Genomic DNA, 18,282 nt, shown 5'->3' with positions numbered 1-18,282 from the left:
GTTGTTGTTTGTTTCTTTTAAAAACAGAAACTCAGGGTTTGTTTCTATTCCCATCCCTCAGTCAAACTGTGAAATCATGGAGTCATAAAATTTTTTGAGTTGGAAGGGACCTTTAAAAGTCATCTAGTCCAACTCCCCTGTTTTCAACCATGTTGAAAAAGAAGGAATATTCCAAATTCTGAAATTCATTTGAACAGAATTCTTTCTAAGGAGTGAGGCAGACTTCAGGAAGTTGACTACCATTAATGTGGGGGGTCCTTCTATATGCGAGAAACAGCAATATTACCTGAGATCAACTAATAGAATATCAAAAAAAAGGAAAAAAGAAGTTCTGTCAACCAGAAGCATTTCATCAGAGAAAGAAAGACAGAGCTGAGTACAGTAGTACATTCCTTGTTTCTTTTCTTTGTATGCTCTTATAACAACAGAAAAGATTCAGCATACGGTAATTAACATATTTATACACTAGGCTTTAACAACAGCTGGAGCATTCCCATTAGCCTCACAAACACACTTAATATTCCATGTGTACCATGCCCTCCAGTTACTGTGGCGAGAGAAACATAGGCCCTCAATGGCCCTCCAGGAAACCCCTTCATTTTGATTTAAGAGAGCATCTTCTGACATTCTGTTTATTTTACAACTGTTTCTCCCAACCTTCCCACTGTTTTCTTTCTCCAACAGGGGTACAGCGCATGCTTTGAAGCAGATGACAGCTAGCAGCTATCACAGAGAGATGTCATCCACAGAAAGCACATCTGCACGTGCCAAGCGCATCGCCTGCCTGCGCCACAGCAGCTCTCACCTACTGCTCATGTCACGTGCCTGTGGACACAGCGAGTGCTTTGGCCATCAGTCCGCTGAGAGAGCATTCAATGGAGGATCGAGTGTCAACACAAAAAGGCAGGAGGAGACAGAACAGATAAAATCTGCCACCATGCGAGGAAAAACAACGAGGAAAACAAAACTATGGAATTACTACACAGGGGAGTACGCTTACTCACACTGCAACTAAGGGATCGGTATGAGCCAGAAGGAGAAACAAAGAAAAACAGTGGTCTCTGGGAAAGGAGCATTTAAGAGTACCTATAAAAAAGAAGGGATAACAGGGGCTGAGAACAGCTTACCCACAGATGTGCACCCTGCATGCAAATCTCAGAAGAGAAGCAAATCAGAAGGGAAGAACAAGACTTGGCCGTGAGGTCCAATGCTTCCTCCTCTGTGAGAAACAGCCTAAACCAAGCCAGGGAGCTGACTGTAACAGGGAACACATGTGACTGTTCGCAAGACAACTGCCATGGGAAGCCCCAGAAAATCCAGAAATAAAGTTTCACAAGAAATAAATAAATATATATATATATAAATTTTAATGAAATCTACAGACTATTTGAAGCTGAAGTAATTCCAGTCTTGATGAATCAAGTTGCTACCTCATTCGTGCTTTCTTTTACTTCCCACCCACTCCTCACTTAAATAGCTATCTTCAGTCTGTCACGGCTGCTCTAAATTATTAGCGCTTTCAAGTGACTTTTCTGCTTCCTGATTCTCTTCTGCCTTTCTTAGAGGAATAAGAGGAATCCAATATGTGGTAGATTACCATGACTTCTCAAATGTAGTGTTGCAAGCATATTAGCGGTAGATAGGACCAAGAAAAACACGTAGCAGAATTTGAGGAGGAAGTTAAAGACAAAATATCTATTATAGGCATTCTATAGCTCAAGTTTGAGGAGAAAAACAGGTATTTTTCAAACTGTTCAAAAATAATTTAAGGGGGGAACTAAAAATAACAGGCTGTAGAAACAAAATTACTTACCCGGCTATTTTTCATGCCAAGTCATTAAGGTTTCTAGACGCTAGCTGAAACGTGGGATTTTCATCATACAATTACCGTGCATGAGAAATTGCCATTTTAATTTCAGTCTGGAATGGGTAGCCCTGGCCAAATCAGTCAAGTATAGCAAAGCCCTCTCATTGTACTTGCTTACATCAAATTCTGGTTTAATGGAACATTTATCAGCTTTAGCACCTAGTAACTTCATTGGCTGGGGAGCAGGCAATAACAGATTATGCAATGGGTTTTGTTATATTCCCCTGGTGTGGTATGAGAAATATCTCAGAGATTTGCAGAGTCCTGGCTTTTGCACCAGCCCCCGTCACAAAGCCGGAGCAGATGTTGTAGGAAGTGTTGTTATTTGGGCCACCTTGCAAATCGTGGGCTCTTGACAGATGTGTTGGAGCAACTCCCTGCGTCTGCACCATGAGTTCTCGGCTTCGTGTACTCCCACTAGTCAGCTCTTACTCCCAAAGTTTTGGCTTCTTTCTGTAACGCATGCCTAAGCAGCTCAAGAAAACTGTTTGATTTCCCACAAGGGAAGTTCTATGTGGCAAACTTATTTTCAGCTGTGTAACTAGCAAATACAGCAACACTTCTTACACTTTAGTTTGGGAAAGAGTGTGACATTTACGTCAACACAGTTTGGGCAATATAAGCATTGGTCTACATGTAAATAGCAATCAACTGAAGTCTCTGGAAACTACTTAAAAAGAAAAAAAGAAAGAAAAAAAAACCAAAAAAACAAAACCAAAAAAACCAACAACACATGGCCTTTTAATATAAAGCACTGAAGATCCAGGCCGTTGTTCTAGTTCATACTTGCATGGTATTTGTAGGCATGATGTGATCAGGACTTTCCTATAACAGATCCCAAGTGAAGCTGCTAGAACCTAGGATTTAAACAGCTGTAAAAAGGCATCTTAACTTGAACAAAGCACAATCCTCAGCTGCAAAATCATAGAATTGCTGAATCTCTGTGTTGGAAGTGACTTTGAAACTCACCCAGCCCCAACCCCTCCTATGGGCAGGGCTGCCCCACACCTGCTCAGTCTGTCCAGAGCCCCATCCAACCTGGCTCTGAGCTCCTCCAGGGATGGGGCACCACAGCTCTTAACACCCTCTGAGTCAATGATTTCCTCTTAACACCTAACCAAAATCTCCCCTCTTTCAGTTTAAAGCCATTTCTCCTCACCCTATCACTACCTGCCTGTGTAAAAAGTCAGTCTCCCTCCTGCTTATGAGCCCTCTTCAAGAACTGGAAGGCCACAATAAGGTCTCCCCCGAGCCTTCTCTTCTCCAGGCTCAACAAGCCCAGTTCCCTCAACCTTTCTTCACAGGAGAGGTGCTCCAGCCCTCTGATCATCTTCATGGCTTCCTCTGGACTCACTCCAAAACCCTGCATCCTTCTGGTGCTGGAGACCCCAGGCCTGGACACAGTACTTCAGGTGAGGCCTCACAAAGGCAGAGCAAAGGGGAACAATTGCCTCCCTCTCCCAGCTGCCACCCTTCTTATGATGGAACCCAGGACGCACTTGGCCTCCCAGTCCTGAAGCACACACTCCAGGCTCACATCAAGCTTTTAGTCAACCGAAGAAACAATTGTGGTGCACCAGAAAGCAAAACACGAATAAACCTAGAGAATTTAAAATCTCAGTGCAAAATCTCTCTTGAAAAGAAGCCAAATTTCAAGACCACCAGGCCTCCCTTGGCAGCTTTGTTCCCACTTGCACTGCAGTTTATCTTGTGCACACTCCCTGCATCTTAGGATTAGAAACCTCAACGAATTTTCTAGTTTGCAAGCTGACAAAAACGTACATTACAAGGTAGAGTGAAAAATATATCAGAGAGCTCAAGTTAGCTCCCACTTGCTGGCAGGATGAGGAAAGCAGATTCTTCCTTGATTAGCCCATCAGCAGTGGGCTCCACAGCTCCAGCCCAGCAAACACTGATAAGCTCAAATGTATGTTTCCAATATTAACAATACCAGCATGCTACTCAAAACATAATCCTCCTCTGGCCGCACTCCCACCATTTACTCTGTTTCACAGATCTCTCTGGACACCATTCCAGTGGTACTCTTAACATCAGGTGTGCTCCCTAACCAGCAGCGCCCAAACTAGCAGCAGAAAGGCAATGATTTTTCTATGCTCTCAAAATTTCCAAGCACCACTTGCATTCAAGGATCAAAGAGAAAAACAAACACACACAAATGGCACACAGTGAATCTGCATCACTCAGTGGCTCCAATTCAAGCACATCTTTCTATTAATGAAACATAAGCTCCATTCACATTTTGAAATCACTGCTAGACAAACAGCTCAAAAAACACACACACATATAAATAAATAAAGGAGAACAAAAGATCTGGAATTCTCAAAGTTCTCTGCACGGCTTGTAAATGTTTCCCAAGCCACAATTCTAGTGCAACCTTTTGAGCCTAAAACCCAAGAGACAAGTAATTGCGGAGGAGACTGCCAAAGCACTAAAACAGCATGGCAATAGAAAGCAGCAGAGCAGTGAGCGCTAAGCAGCGTGCACGATGCGATCTGTTACAATGAGCAGTCAACCTCCCCTCGTACCCACTGATTTTTGCTGTGCTTACATGGGATGGTAATGGGATATGCTGAAGGGCACAGCTTAGCCAAGGCCACCCCACCACAGCTTCACATCTAATTGCAGAAGAAAGGCAAGGAGAGGTACAGGAGATTGGGATCCACCCCAGGCACTGTCACTTGGAGTCAGCTCCCTCCAGGCCACGCTGTGTTGCCTATAACCAGGATGATGCCACCACAGTGGAGTGGCACAGCTCTTTGGGTCATCCTTCACCCTCTCTGGATATTTACATTGCGATCTTCCCACTGCCAGCTTCTGGATCGGCACAGAGTGCAGCAGGCTCAGCTATGACCTATTATACCATATAAAAAAACAAGGATGCTTGCAACATCACAACTACTGGCAGAAGAGCACAGGAGTCAACCTGAGAAAAGATACCTGGCTGGAGAGAAATAATGCAGTGCTTTAAGTGCTTTAAACACTGCATGTGACACATAGGTTTCGCCTGGTTGAAGAAGGTCTAGAGGTCCACTGAAGGCAATGGATAATCAAAGCACTCCCACTGCTCAGCTCTCCAGGGGGTGAAATCCTTAACCAGGAGTGTATCTTTGAAATGAAATGTTTCCTGATCCATCTTGTGTATCACCATTCACAGAGGGGACAGCAGACGTCCCGTATCACTGAACCATGCACTTAGAAAGAGAGTAAGGGAGAACCTGTAAACAGGGTGAAACCTCAAACTGTTTAGGACACTGAGAAACAGCTTAAACGCACAATGTTTTCTTCTCCATCTCCTCCTCAGACAGGAAAGTTTACATCGAGAAAGCAAATTTAAGCACTTGTCAATAATCTTAAACGGGTCTCGCAGAGAGAGGGAAAGGATGGCAGTATAAAATTTTACACTTCTCCAGTGAAATATATTTAAGAGGTGCAAGATTTAATAGAATATGGACTACAAGACCTTGAAATTGAAATCTAGCCACCCTTAATGACCGATACTAATCAGATTTTATTATTACCAGGACACACAGAAAACTTCGGCTCTTGCCTGGACAAAGTCAATAGCTGACAGAAAGCACGAGGGCTGATTTTCTCTCAGGATTTGTCCCCAGCTGTTTATAATAAGAAAGCCTACGCTTGTGGAATATCAAACTTCCTGTGAAGACTCTTCACAGCAAGGTGAGGACTTGATTCCACAGGTGCAAAGAGCATGTAAGGTGCTCCTGAAATTGACAGGGATGGTCCAGATGGGGCACGGGCCATTGCTGGGATAGGGGAGCATCATTCCACGCTGCTGGAGCCCTGGGACCCCACCATGGTGGTTAGTAATGACAACCTCAGTGAGTTGTCATTAGTCAACTCAGAGTCAATGTGAACCATAAACGTCGGTAACTACAACAAGCCTAACTTTCCAAAGCGCAGAGTGAGCCAATTGCCCAATGCATTCCATGGTAGCAACTCCAAAAAGGAAAAGAAATCAGTCACGGCAGGCCAGCCTAACACAAAAGTTTTGCACAAGTAAGGACAATTCAAAGGGTCCTAATTAGGAACAGCCAAACACATCCTCGTGATTGGGTCAGGAAGCCGCACACCAGCTCTGGTCCCACAGTCCCAGCCATGGTGAGGCTGTTACACAACACCCCAACAAGGCACTGCATTCACTGTGGACCAGTTCACTGCTACAAAGGCTACATTGCTGCGAGCTCTGTTTGCAGCATCCCATCTGAAGATGTCCCCGCACCCAGTGGGTCACAGCACAGCCACCCATGGGCTCAATGCTGCTAAGCCAAGAAGCGGGCAGGCACGGGACTCTGGGCCACCATCACTAGCAACAGGTTCAATATGTGCTTCCTTCTTTCCAGTCCTTTTTTCTCAGCTGTTCTCTGAAGGACAACACACCCATTGGGACACAACCTGTACATTGCCTGCATGACTTGTGAGGCTGTGTTGGGGTACTTTTGAGATGTCAGCATGATAATACAGGTTGGCTTCTTCAAGATGAGCCACCTTGAAGACCAGCTTTTTGGTTTTGAACCCTGAGTCATTCACGGGCCGTAAGCTGCACAGACAAAGCTGCCTAACAAAATACGTACTCTCACAACTCAAAGAAGATGCTGGGATCCAGCGAAGGCTCCTCTTCCCTTAACAACACATTGCAAAACTTTTCTCCCCCTCTCCTCCCCTCCCATCCCCATCCTGAGATCCCTCTGATATCAATCCACAGCAGCAAAGCGAGAACCTACATTAAGAGAAGGGCAACAGATGCGGGAGTGGCTGTAACTTCACAGCTTCATTTAATATCCATTTCAGAAGTTCATACGGTGGAAACGTGCTATGAAGTGACTACGGGAATGGACGCACCAAACCCACTCTTGTCAGTGCACACAGATAATTCAGCCATTCGCTGTATCTCCGCTGAGCAGCGGGAAGAATCGGTGCTGTAACACAAACATCTAAAGGGTGTAGGAAACTTAGGCAGAGCTCAGTAACGGGGGAGGGGGGACACAGTGCCGCAGGAACCAGAGCCCAAACCGGTTAATAAGCAGTTAGAAAATACAGAATGAGGTGATGCGAATTAATTTAACTAAGTAGCAACCGTAGGAATTCTGTCAGCTTCCCTCGGCTGGGCAATTAAATTCTCTTTTATTCCTTCTCTCTTAATTAAAAGCCGGAGGCAGAGCTGTTACACAGAGACGAGCTGAGCGCTGCGCACCGTGCCCGCACAACTTCCCTACGCTCCGATTCATTGCCGCTCTGAGGGAGAGCAGGGACGTCTCCCTCCCTCCTGCACGAAGAAGCCTCCGAACCCCCCGCCCGACCCTCCACGCGGGGTTGAGCCGGGGACGACACCGCTTCCCAGGACCCCCCTCACCTGCCCCCTCCTCCAGCCCGGTTCGCTTACCCATGGCTGGCTCCGGTCTCCCGAGCCGTGCGGGGCGCTGAGGTGAACAGGCGGAGGTTCGCCGTGCCGGGCTGGGCTGAGCCGGGCTGGACCGGGAGGGAGGCGAGGCGGAGAGCAGCGGCCGCAGCTCACACACTGCCGGGCTTCACTCGCCTCGGGCGGCTGCTGCACGGCCGGAGGGGCGGAGACGGCCCCGCCTGCACCGCCCGGGGGCCCGGCCCGGCTCGTAGCGGCTCGGCCCGGGGCAGGGAGGCGGAGCGCCGCCCCGCGACAGCGCCGGGCAGTGCTGATAGTACCGCACAAATGGGGTCTTAGTTCCTCTCTCTGGGAAATGAGACGACAGCCTTAAGAACCAACGGGGTGGGTCGGAGGTGGCTGTGGGCACGTGAAACCCTTCCACGGTCAGATGCGATGGAGGCAGAAGTCGCGTCGCTCAGCTCTGCCCCATGCCAACAGGTGTGTGGCAGAGCAGCAAAGTCAGAGCTCCTCCCTGCCGTGCTGATGTTCTGGGTTTGGCTTCCACCACATTCCACCATTACATTCAGGGGAGGTTCAGGTTGGATATTAGGAGACATTTCTTCTTATAAAGAGCGGTGTTGCAGTAGCACAGGCTGCCCATGGAGGTGGTGGAGGCACCGTCCCTGGAGGTGTTCAAGAAACATGTGGATGTGGCACTGAGGGACGTGGTTAGTGAGCATGGTGTGATGGGTTGGTGGTTGGACTAGAGGACCCTAGTTGCCTTGTCTGACCTTAATGACTCTATGATCTGGTGAATAAGCACCTTTGTCATGTCCTTTTCATTGTATTCTGCACAGCTGTGCCCAAGGTAGGCCTGTATGCAGAATAACTAAATCACAGAATGGTTTGAGTCAAAAAGGGACCCTTAGAGGGTCAAGGATGGCGCATCCACTACTTCTCTGGGCAACTTGTTCCAGTGCCTTACAACCCTTATTGTAAAAAAGCTTATGTCCAATCTAAATCTTCCCTCTTTTAGTAAGGAACCATCTTCCCTTGTCCTGCTTGGAGCTCCTTGACCTAAAGGAAGGGACAGCACTCAGCAAGGCCAGGAAGACAGGACCACAGGAACACTTGGCTGGAGCTTCTGCAGGACAGCACATCAGAACTGTGATGCCTGCAGAAATAGCTACAGGTCACACAGACTGTGCTCCACACCCTCACGCTTCTACCCAGTGCTTAAAGGAGAGGAGAGGCAGGCAGAGGTGCGCAGCTTCTCAGCAAGCCCTGGTGGCCATACAGTTCTTCTGTGGGAAGTTATGCTGGAAGCCAGGCTGATCCTGCTCTCTGGGCACTGAGGATGCGGTGCTGTTGCAAGCTGGGTCTGTAAAAAGAAGGTGAAGGCTGCAATTCTGCATTGATTGATGTAATTTATTGCCTATGTTGCGTGCTTGAAACCTTTCCCATAGCCTGGGTAACAAACTGCAAACATTTCTGTGTTTGCTAACAGTGGACTCAGTGGTTACTCATGAATATTTCTTCTGACTACAGCACCAGTGGTGCCAATGGGCAGCAGTCATTTCCAATTTCCAGGGGTTGGAGTATATAGGGATCCTCTCTTACACTTGATTTTACAAAACCGCTGCAAATCTCTAAAACCATGTAAAACCAGGGGCTTATGAGCCAGCCTCCCTTTTAATGCTAACACCGGTGTATTTTGAGTCTAAGGGAAGCAGAAGTGCTAACATCTGATTTTAGCTCTCTGTGTTCTCTGTGGCCTTCCTCCATGGGTTTGGCACTCTTCTCTCTCCTGAGCTCCTGAGATTCCCCACTCAGCCAAGGCCAGCTGGGGCCTTTCTCTCCCATGTGATCTCCTGCTCACAGCGGTGCTACAGAAGCCATGGATGTTAAAGAGAAACAAGACGACAATTGGATCCCTTCACACTGTCATCTGCGTGCAATGGAGCCGTGACCTTTCCATGCTTTGAACTCAGCATCTCAGTGCAGATTAAGGAGAATGACTCACGCTCTCCTGTGTCATTCTTACCTTTTATGTGAAGTTGATCTGCTTTAGACTCTGGCTGCTGCTACCAAAGCCCCTTCTCAGTGCTCACTACACAGAGCTGCTTGGGAAGTTCATATAGCAAAATGCTGAGCAAAATGGTTCAGTTGTTGGCCCTTTGTAGTCTGGGGAAAAAAGAGGGGAAAAGGAAGATGAAAAAGCAAGAATTGGTTCAGTAGTTTAGCCAGCACGTAGATGTCTTCCCCTGGAAATTAACATTCATGTACAATAGCATATGGAATAGATATTCTTCAAAAACAAAACTGTTTCTTATTACCAAGTAGGTCACATTTTCAGCAACCGTTCCTCAATATGTAAGTATCGGCAGTGATTGCTTTGGAATAGATATAATTATATATTCAACAGAATGCATAATTTTTCCCAATGAACCGCAGTTAATTTTATCTGAAAATTAGTGATTACCACTTTGGTGTTAATTACAGAGTGCTAAATACATCCTTAGTGTTAAAGGATAGACTTCTCTCTGTTTCATACAGCCCAAGTCGATTGTGAAATGACTAATGTCACATAGTGATTTTAAAGGCAAAGAAAATGAATAGAAAGTTTTGTAAATGAAGGACAGTGCTTTGATCAAGACGTCTGGCAACTCAGGAGTCAACTTTCACTTGAAGACTCCGTGTGCTGGCCCTTACTTGCTTTGTATTTTGCTCTTATGTGCATGGGTGTTCTATGGCACAGACTGCCCGGTGGGGGTGGTGAAGTCACCGTCCCTGGAGGTGTTTGAGCATCGTGTGGATGTAGCACTGAGGGACGTGGTCAGTGGTCATGGTGTGATGGGATGGTGACTGAACTAGGTGATCTTAGAGGGCTTTTCCAACCTTAATGGTTCTGTGACTCTACGAGAGATCTTAGTTTAGAGAGAGCAGCAGAAAGAGGACAGAAGAATCAACCACAGTATTTCTTATTCTGAATGCACATACTTGCTTCTACACCTTCGCCTTCCTGTGCTTTGTAGCTGGTAGGGAGCCATGAAGGAGGTGAAGTGAGGTTTGAAAGTGGGTGGATGGTCTCAGTAAAGCATTACATGGAGTGGGAAGCTTGTGAGTGAAAAGACCTCTGAAGACTGAAGTCTGTTATACAGAACAAACACAAGCTGGTGTGAATTTCCTCCGAAGTGAAGCCCACCTGCTTTCATCCTCCTCATATGAATCTGCAAAACGTGGATGGAAAACCCTGACAACCCCTCCTCCAAAGGAGGAGAGAAAAATCTGGTCTCCTCACAGTAAAATGATCCCAGTAAAGGCATCCTTCCACAGGCTTCATTTTAAAACCTTTAGCTTCAGAAATGCACTTGAGTTTGGCCAAAGATGTCGGCTTTGGTCTAACAGGCTTGTGTGTAAACATTGATTGGAGTGCTTTGCCACGTTACTGTTGTGTTGAAGAAAGGATCCTATGGGCTGGAGAGGCCGCTCTACTGTCTTTAGGAGGAGCTGACCCAGATGTATGAATTATCCAACACTTTGATTAGTACCAGAGGGGAGATCTGAACGCGAAATAGTTTGCAAATGGAAAAACCAGATGGGGGCAATATGCATACCCATACAACATTAGCATTCAACTTCAGAGCAACTTCTGTGTGAGCATACATGTGCTCATTGCAATATCCTGAAAATAATTGCATACATATGTACAGCAGCCCCACCCTCCAGCAGTATCAATAGACTTAACCTAAGCTTTATGTTGAGTCGCAAATTAACGGAATAGACTTTACTTCAGGAGTGTTGAACACATGGCTGCCATCCAACAACTTCAGCGTGGCACCCACCCAAGAAATCGCTCTAAGGCAGCCCTAATCAGGACAGGACTCCTGGCAAAAGCACATTGTGAGACAAGGCTCTCTCTCTTTTTCCAAAGTAGAAAACTCCTTTGATGGCACTTACAGTGAGAGAAGCATTTAAGAACATTCTCAGGTGCCTTTTTTTTCCCCCCCTTTTTCTTCTCAAACTGACTCAAAGAGCATGGGAGGAAAATTGCAGGACTCATTTTAACGCTTCTCTTGGATCCAGTTGGACAGTAAAGGTTGAGTAACAGCCAGCTGATTTCATCTTACTTCTCATTTTTTTCCCACTTCTGTCAGTAGGGAAAAGCTCATAACTTACAACAGAAGGTTTTAATTCTGCTCTGTAAACATCAGTGGTGCCGTAGACCTAACCGGTGTCAGAAAGCTGAGTTAAATTCTCTCGTAGTGGGCTACCCAGCTTTAGTTTTTCACTATCATACATTTCAAAATGGGTTTTTGTAATTGTTTTATATTTTTTATTTTCCCCCACTTCCGTACTACTCTTCTTGCTTTGCACAGCAGAAGTCTTGCAAATGGCTGCTCTCAGAGCTGTGGTTTGTAATGTGCAGGAGAAAAGATGGGAGTGATTTGGTAACCCAACGGTAGCAGTACTACTGACTGAGCGTGCCCAACAGCACAGCGCAAAGGGACTGCAGGGGATGGATGGCCTGGGCTGCTGCAGTCTTGCAGATTCTTCACCAGTTGTTAACAAACGGGAATGAGATGCAAGCTCATAGAATCATAGAATGGCTTGGGTTGGAAGGGACCTTAAAGCCCATCCAGTTCTATTCCCCTACCACCTAGTAGATCAGGCTGCCTAGGGCCCCATCCAATCCGGCCTTCTATGCCAGACCCATGAAGTGTGGTTTTAGAAAGAAAGTGTGGTTTCAGGTCTGCTGACATAATGGAAACACTTAGCCTCCTTCTGACTTCACAGCCAGCAAAACACCTTAAAATTGCCAGAAATGTGGCATTCAGAAATAAATAAATAAATAGTAAAATTAAAACGCAATTCTGGTCAGATGAACAAAAGCCCTCAAAGAAAGCTCAACAAGGATGAGAGTGCAATAGGAGAACTTGAAAAATAACAGGACCCTTGTTAACTGATTCCTATTATCTTATATATCACATACAGTGAGAAGAAAAACAACACAACTCCAAGAGAGGAATGTAATAAAACATTTAATTAGAGCTATATTAAACATGGGCTACTGTCATACAGGGGTTAGGATTCTTCCTTCTTGTACACATTATTGTAAATTCAGTTCAGGCTAAACTGGAAAGTTTCTAAACCATCAGCCTACGACATTAGCTCTGGCCTCCCATACTCAAAGCTAATAGCTTAGAATCACAGAATCATAGAATCTTTTGAGTTGAAAGGACCCTTAAAGGACATCTGGTCCAACACCCCTGCAATGAACAAAGATATCCCCAGCTCAGAGTGCTCAGAGCCCCATCCAGCCTGACCTTGAGTGTCTCCAGGGATGGCCACCTCTCTGGGCAACCTGTGCCAGTGCCTCACCACCCTTATTGTAAAAAAAATCTTCCTTATATCCTATCGAAATCTCTCCTCTTTTAGTTTGGAGCCATTTCCCCTTGTCCTATCGCAACAGAGGCAGCAGAAATGGACAAAAATGGTCTTACTGCAGCAGTTATCATGGCACCAGCTGCTGCTAAACCTGCAGCCCATGTGTCCATATCTCTGTTCTGACTAGGGCCAAGCTCAGAGCTGGTGGCCTTCCCTTTCCCCACCAGTTCTGCAGCCTTGGGGCTCCATGTTGCAGAGCATACAAATCCCAGCAGCAGAGCTAGAAAGCTGTATCCATTAGAATAAAGTGAGATACCCAGACAGCAAGTGCTGCTGCTATGTAAAGAATTTATTAGCGGCAGGAACAGACACCCATATCAGCACTTCACCAGTGGATAAATCAGTGAGTTCGCTAATGATGTTTCAGTTCTCTTGACTGAATTGGATTTGTAAGACAGAAATGCAGCTGCAGACTGAATATGCCAAGAGAATAATGACTAACCAATCCTGACCACCCAGAGCTTCTCTATGTACAGGATTATTTAGCTTCTGTTATTATTTTATGTGGAAGCAAAATTATCAATGTCTCTATCTAATCACTTTTTGGATTGCATTTATTCCTTTTTGCGTGAGAGAAACTTCTCATTTTAGCTGGAGTTAACACTAAATCTTATTCCTGCTGCAGCTTGTGGGAGTGTTGTTATATTACGGATGTGACCTATTCAGAGGATACCCGAACAGCAAATCTTGGAATTGCCCACGGTTATGAGTGGTATTGAGATAGATCACATTGCCTTATGCTATTATCTGCGTGTTACATGTGCCGCCTTTGGCATATTTGGTGTTTCCTTCACATGCATGTCAGGTTCCTTTAACAGTAGCATTTCAGAGATGATCTGGCCAAGTGCCCTCATTTACCTCTTCCCTGGTTGCTCTCTGGGGCTCCAGCCAGTAAATCCCCATGGGTTTTAAGCTCTAAATAGGCTGCTGCTCCCTCTCCTCGGGATCATGCTGAGCTGAAGTGGTGCCTGCTGGAAAAGTAGAAAACAGGATGCCAGCTGGCAAAGAGGGCTGAAAAGAGGGAAGAAAAGAGATAAAATGATTCTCAAATTGAGAAACTGCCTTAGCAACATCCTCATTTGCGGGGTGGGAATAGATCACAGTTGCCTGGTTGGCCTTTGAAATGGCTGAGCTCTTAAATCACGGCTATGCCTTTCCGCTGGAGAGATGGAGCTGACAGAGATGTACTGTTGAGACACACTATAAATTGAACAGATGGATTGTGAAGCCCAGGCTCTGTATCCAGCAGTTCCTCCCACAAAGGGAAAAGCCTTTCAAAAGCTTCCCCGGTGCTCAACAGGATCTTGGTGGCTTCATTGCACTGCTACTTTAGAAAGGCTTTGGTCAGTAGTTTAAACAAGCAGGGTTATTTACTGGAGGTGGTTGACTGAAGCCTGCCCAGAGAGGAGTTGGCAGTGATCCTCTTCTCACCACTGGCTCAGCAGGGAGGAAGCTTTGCAGTTTGACTGAGAAAAGAAGAGAGAGCGATCCTTCCTCCTTTGGCCAGCTCTGGGATGGAGCTGCTAAGAGGTACCAAAGGCAACACTGTGGTAAGGGACCTGCCACCTTCCGCTGGCAGCACTGATGCTGCTGGAGGCACCAGCTCTTTTCTGGGTATCTAGATTAGAACTTCTCATTTACTCTGCTGGCTAGCAAGCGTCTGGGTAACATTTCATCCTTGAAGTGCAGGAGACAGATAGGAGTGTAGGAGCTAAGAAAAGAGAAAGCACAATGAGGCTGCTGAGAGTGTGTGTTGGGGTGGAGGGAGATCCCAAGTGAGCTGGGATCAAAGATAAACATAGAATAGTTTGGGTTGGAAGGGACCTAGTTCCAGTCCCCTGCTAAAGGCAGGGACGCTTCCCACTAGACCAGGTTGGCCAAAGCCCCATCCAGCCTCGCCCTGAATGCCTCCATGGAAGGGGCATCCACAACCTCACCGGGCAACCTGTTCCAGTGTCTCACCACTCTCACAGTCAACTGTTTTTTCCTGTTATCTAGTCTACACCTACCCTCTTCCAGTCTGAAACGATTTCCCCTCATCCTGTCGCTACATGCCCTTATTAAAGTCCCCCCCCAGCTTTCCTAGGCCCTCTTCAGGTACTGGAAGGCCTCTACAACATCCCCGCTGCCTTAGTGTAGTTTGGTGCCTTCAATAGCTCTTTTAGTCTCAGTGTTACCTGCATTATGCAAGACTAGCAAACTTAAATCCATCACTACAGCACGTCTATAGTTAAAGCTATTTTCTTGATGAATACACTGATAACAATGAACTGCACTGGTGGCTTGTGTTAACAATGTGTGAATTGTTATTCCACGCATAGACTGCAGTGTGATAGTTCCCACCGGTGTAAAAGAATTGCTCCCTTCCACCTGAGAAGCTATCGCATCCTACTGGAATAATACATGCCAATAGTTCATAGTGTTGAAACTTTAAATCATATTGAAGAGTGGCGATGGAACGATTTCATTTAGATAGCTTAACTTCCTCCATGCCAGGGTTTTGAAGTGGGAAATGATGTAAAACCACCATAATGCTAGGGAAGGGAAAGCAGAACGTCACGAACAATGTAGCTTCCTTTCTCTAAGCGTCCATCATGCTTTGGATCTCCGAGCACCCAACTCACCAGTTTCCAGAGTTTCTCTCATTTTCAGGTCATTTTCAGGTCACCCATGTTCTCTTCCTCTTTCCTTTGTTTCACAAAGCTTCTCTCAGGTCCAGAGGAGGACCGGGAAGATGATCAGAGGGCTGGAGAACCTCCCCTACTAGGGCATGGACAGTTTCTTTCTGGGTGCTTGTACATGGCTAACCCGAAAGTGTTGTGTGATTGTATCTTGCTTGGGCCTATGATTCCTGCAGTGGTTTACATTGAACCGATGGGGATAAACCTCAACCATGTAAACATGCTCCTTGGCACAGTCTGCAAGCCTGTTAAGTTGTAACTAATACACATAAAGTAGCAATGTAGAAAATAATTAGAAATCCTAGGATAAAGCTTTCTGTGGTTTTGCCAATCTTTTACATTCAGCATGGAAAAAACTGCACATTCTCCTATATGAGAAAAATATTCAGGAGACAGATAGCTCAACATGTCTGATGAAAGTAGTGCAAGAGGAGTGCGCCAAGGAGGAATAGTTCATGCATGCTGTAAGAGTATTCATGTACGCTCCTCTAGTGATGGCAAAATTAATCTACAAACGCATGCATCTGTGGAGTTTGTCACCTCCACAGATCCGCTCATCTGATTGCACAAGCGAGTGTTTCCTGTAAACCTATAGATAAGCTGTAAACAGCTTAGCAGAAGGGCTCTTACGACTGAGCTTTTTACTTAGGGAGTGATCAGACAACTGAGAGCTGCTGGCAGATCCAGGTGGCAGAATGGTTGGGTGGAGCTGAGCCACTGGGATGACTTCTGTAGCTACAAAACAGATGTACGGGACAGCTGAAAAAGGAACCTCAGGACTGGTGTTTCACTCTCCTTCTTCAGTATAAGAAGCACACACAAAACTCCGTAAATAGCCACAAAGAGATCAGATCTCCTAGATAACCATCCAATGGCAGCTGTGTAGATGACAGTATAAGGAAAGCCCACAAATAAAACTATTTTTTATCCCTACCCAGCATCTAATAAGGAGTAGCTTAAGGAGACCTGGGGACAGTGGTTCAATTCCATGTTTAACAGCCCTTTGTAGACTTTTTTGAACCCAGATTTTGGTAAACTGTTAAGTTTATTCAAAACTATGCTTACCAATCAAAAGGAGGACATATTAGGACCTCTACTTGGAAAGCAGTTCTATCAACCCTTCCTGCTCTTCTTTTCCTTTCCTCCCCACAATGGTATTTCTTTAGGACGTGTGTAAACAGCAGTCATGGCGACAGTAACATAAAATCCCGCCCTGCCGGAACTGACAGCTGAAGTTGAGGCACGTTCACTCATCTACTTCAAAGAATGGACTGAGCCCAGCCAGTTCTACAACAGCCAGGTCCCCAAGAGAATACCTGGATACCAAAGTCACAGTCCATCACCTACTCAAAGCTCCACTGCACATCTCCTATGCAACAGCTCAGCAATTCCGGCCATGTCAGAACAGAAAAAGGGTTGAGGAGCTTCATAATTTAAGCCTAATCACCCTTCAGGAGTGACTGAGACTCCTTTAGGGGCTGCCATTCTACATAAGAGAAAGTCCAGGATATTTTATTCCTTTGGACCCACCAGGCATGATTGTAGGAGACAAGACAGCAGGTTATACAGAATTTCTTCACAGCAAAAATGTATTATTTATCAAGCAGTATATTTTCCAGTTAACTCATACTTTTAAGAAAACAGAAGGAAAATAAGAGTTCGTGATGCTTCCTTTAGATAGACTGCATTTTACATTTTGGTCAGTAATCTTGGCACTCTGTAATTCTTTAGGACCAATATTCACACCATAGAGTCACAGAATCACTGAGGTTGGAAAAGACCTAAAAGATCATCCAGTCCAACTGTTCACCTATTACTAATAGCTCCCACTAAACCATGTCCCTCAACACAACATCCAGTCTTTCCTTGAACACCCCCAGGGTTGGTGACTCCACCACCTCCCTGGGCAGTGCATTCCAGTGCCTGACCACCCTTTCTGAGAAGTAATACTTCCTAATGTCCAGCTTGAATCTCTCCTGCCGTAGCTTGAAACCATTCCCTCTGGTCCTATCACTAATGACATGAGAGAAGAGGCCAACCCCCAGCTCACTACAACCTCCCTTCAGGAAATTATAGAGAGCAACGAGATCAATACCAGCATGCCAAAACATTACTTAGAAACCCAGGATTAAGCAGCTGAATTAAGGTGTGTTGCTTTTCTCAATTTCTATCCAATGAGTTGTGATCTGGTCAATGTAGCAACAGATGAAAATGTCAGTATCTGAAATTATTTCATATAATGACTGAGAAGTTTCTGCAAAAAGCTATAAGAAAGAATAAACCCACTGTGCACTATGTAAGTATCTATCCTTCATTAAAGCTGTTACAGAAATTCAAGCTGCTCTACATTGTAGATCCTCCTGTGATACTTGCAGCTAACCATTGAACAGGATGACTAATAACAAAGGTGAATCCTTACCAATAATTCTGATGAAAAGTTGTTTTGGTCAAAATTGTTTAATCTCCTCTGTTTGCCTGTATACGCACGCATACTAAACCACCAGCTGCTTTATGGGGAAATAATTCTACAAGGACAGGCGTCCTTGACAATGTCACCACCGTATAAGTGTAAGTGGTTTTTCTTTTGAAAGGAAACATAGCGGTCATTGCTGCATTTCAATGTTAAATTTATACTGTGCCAGTTCTGAAAGTTTTTCTTTTAAGAATGCGTGCAGTACAAGAGATCTATTCCCATTTCTCTTCAAAAGCATCTTCAACCAGCCACAAGCTTCTGAAGAGGAGGCAGTTTGCATATTTGCATGCAGCACATGGTCTTAGTTTTAGATGCTTGTTTCCCAGAGAACTTTGCTTGTAATTGCAAGATGCGTGGTTTATTTTTTTCCTCTTTTAGAGCTGAGAAAAGCTCAAGACAACTATTACTACCAGTAAATGAAGAACTTCCTTTC

At 45.4% G+C, this 18,282-nt stretch overlaps 1 protein-coding gene across 2 annotated transcripts in view; it reads right to left on the bottom strand.

Annotated features, from left to right (window-relative positions):
• The window catches only part of GPM6B (glycoprotein M6B), a 99,937-nt gene extending 92,469 nt beyond the window's left edge, over positions 1–7,468 (bottom strand). Inside the window, exon 1 of one of the 2 annotated variants that reach the window (XM_015848376.2) lies at positions 7,290–7,468. In XM_015848376.2, the coding sequence (XP_015703862.1) occupies positions 7,290–7,293 (4 nt within the window). In that variant the 5' untranslated portion in view covers positions 7,294–7,468. The remainder of the gene's footprint in view (positions 1–7,289) is intronic. The other variant, XM_015848404.2, reaches the window with a different exon arrangement.
• Positions 7,469–18,282: the final 10,814 nt, after the last annotated feature.

Source organism: Coturnix japonica, chromosome 1 (genome assembly GCF_001577835.2).
Source record: "Coturnix japonica isolate 7356 chromosome 1, Coturnix japonica 2.1, whole genome shotgun sequence".
In the NCBI taxonomy this organism is placed as follows: Eukaryota; Metazoa; Chordata; class Aves; order Galliformes; family Phasianidae; genus Coturnix; species Coturnix japonica.
This window is presented reverse-complemented; position numbering and strand designations above follow the sequence as displayed.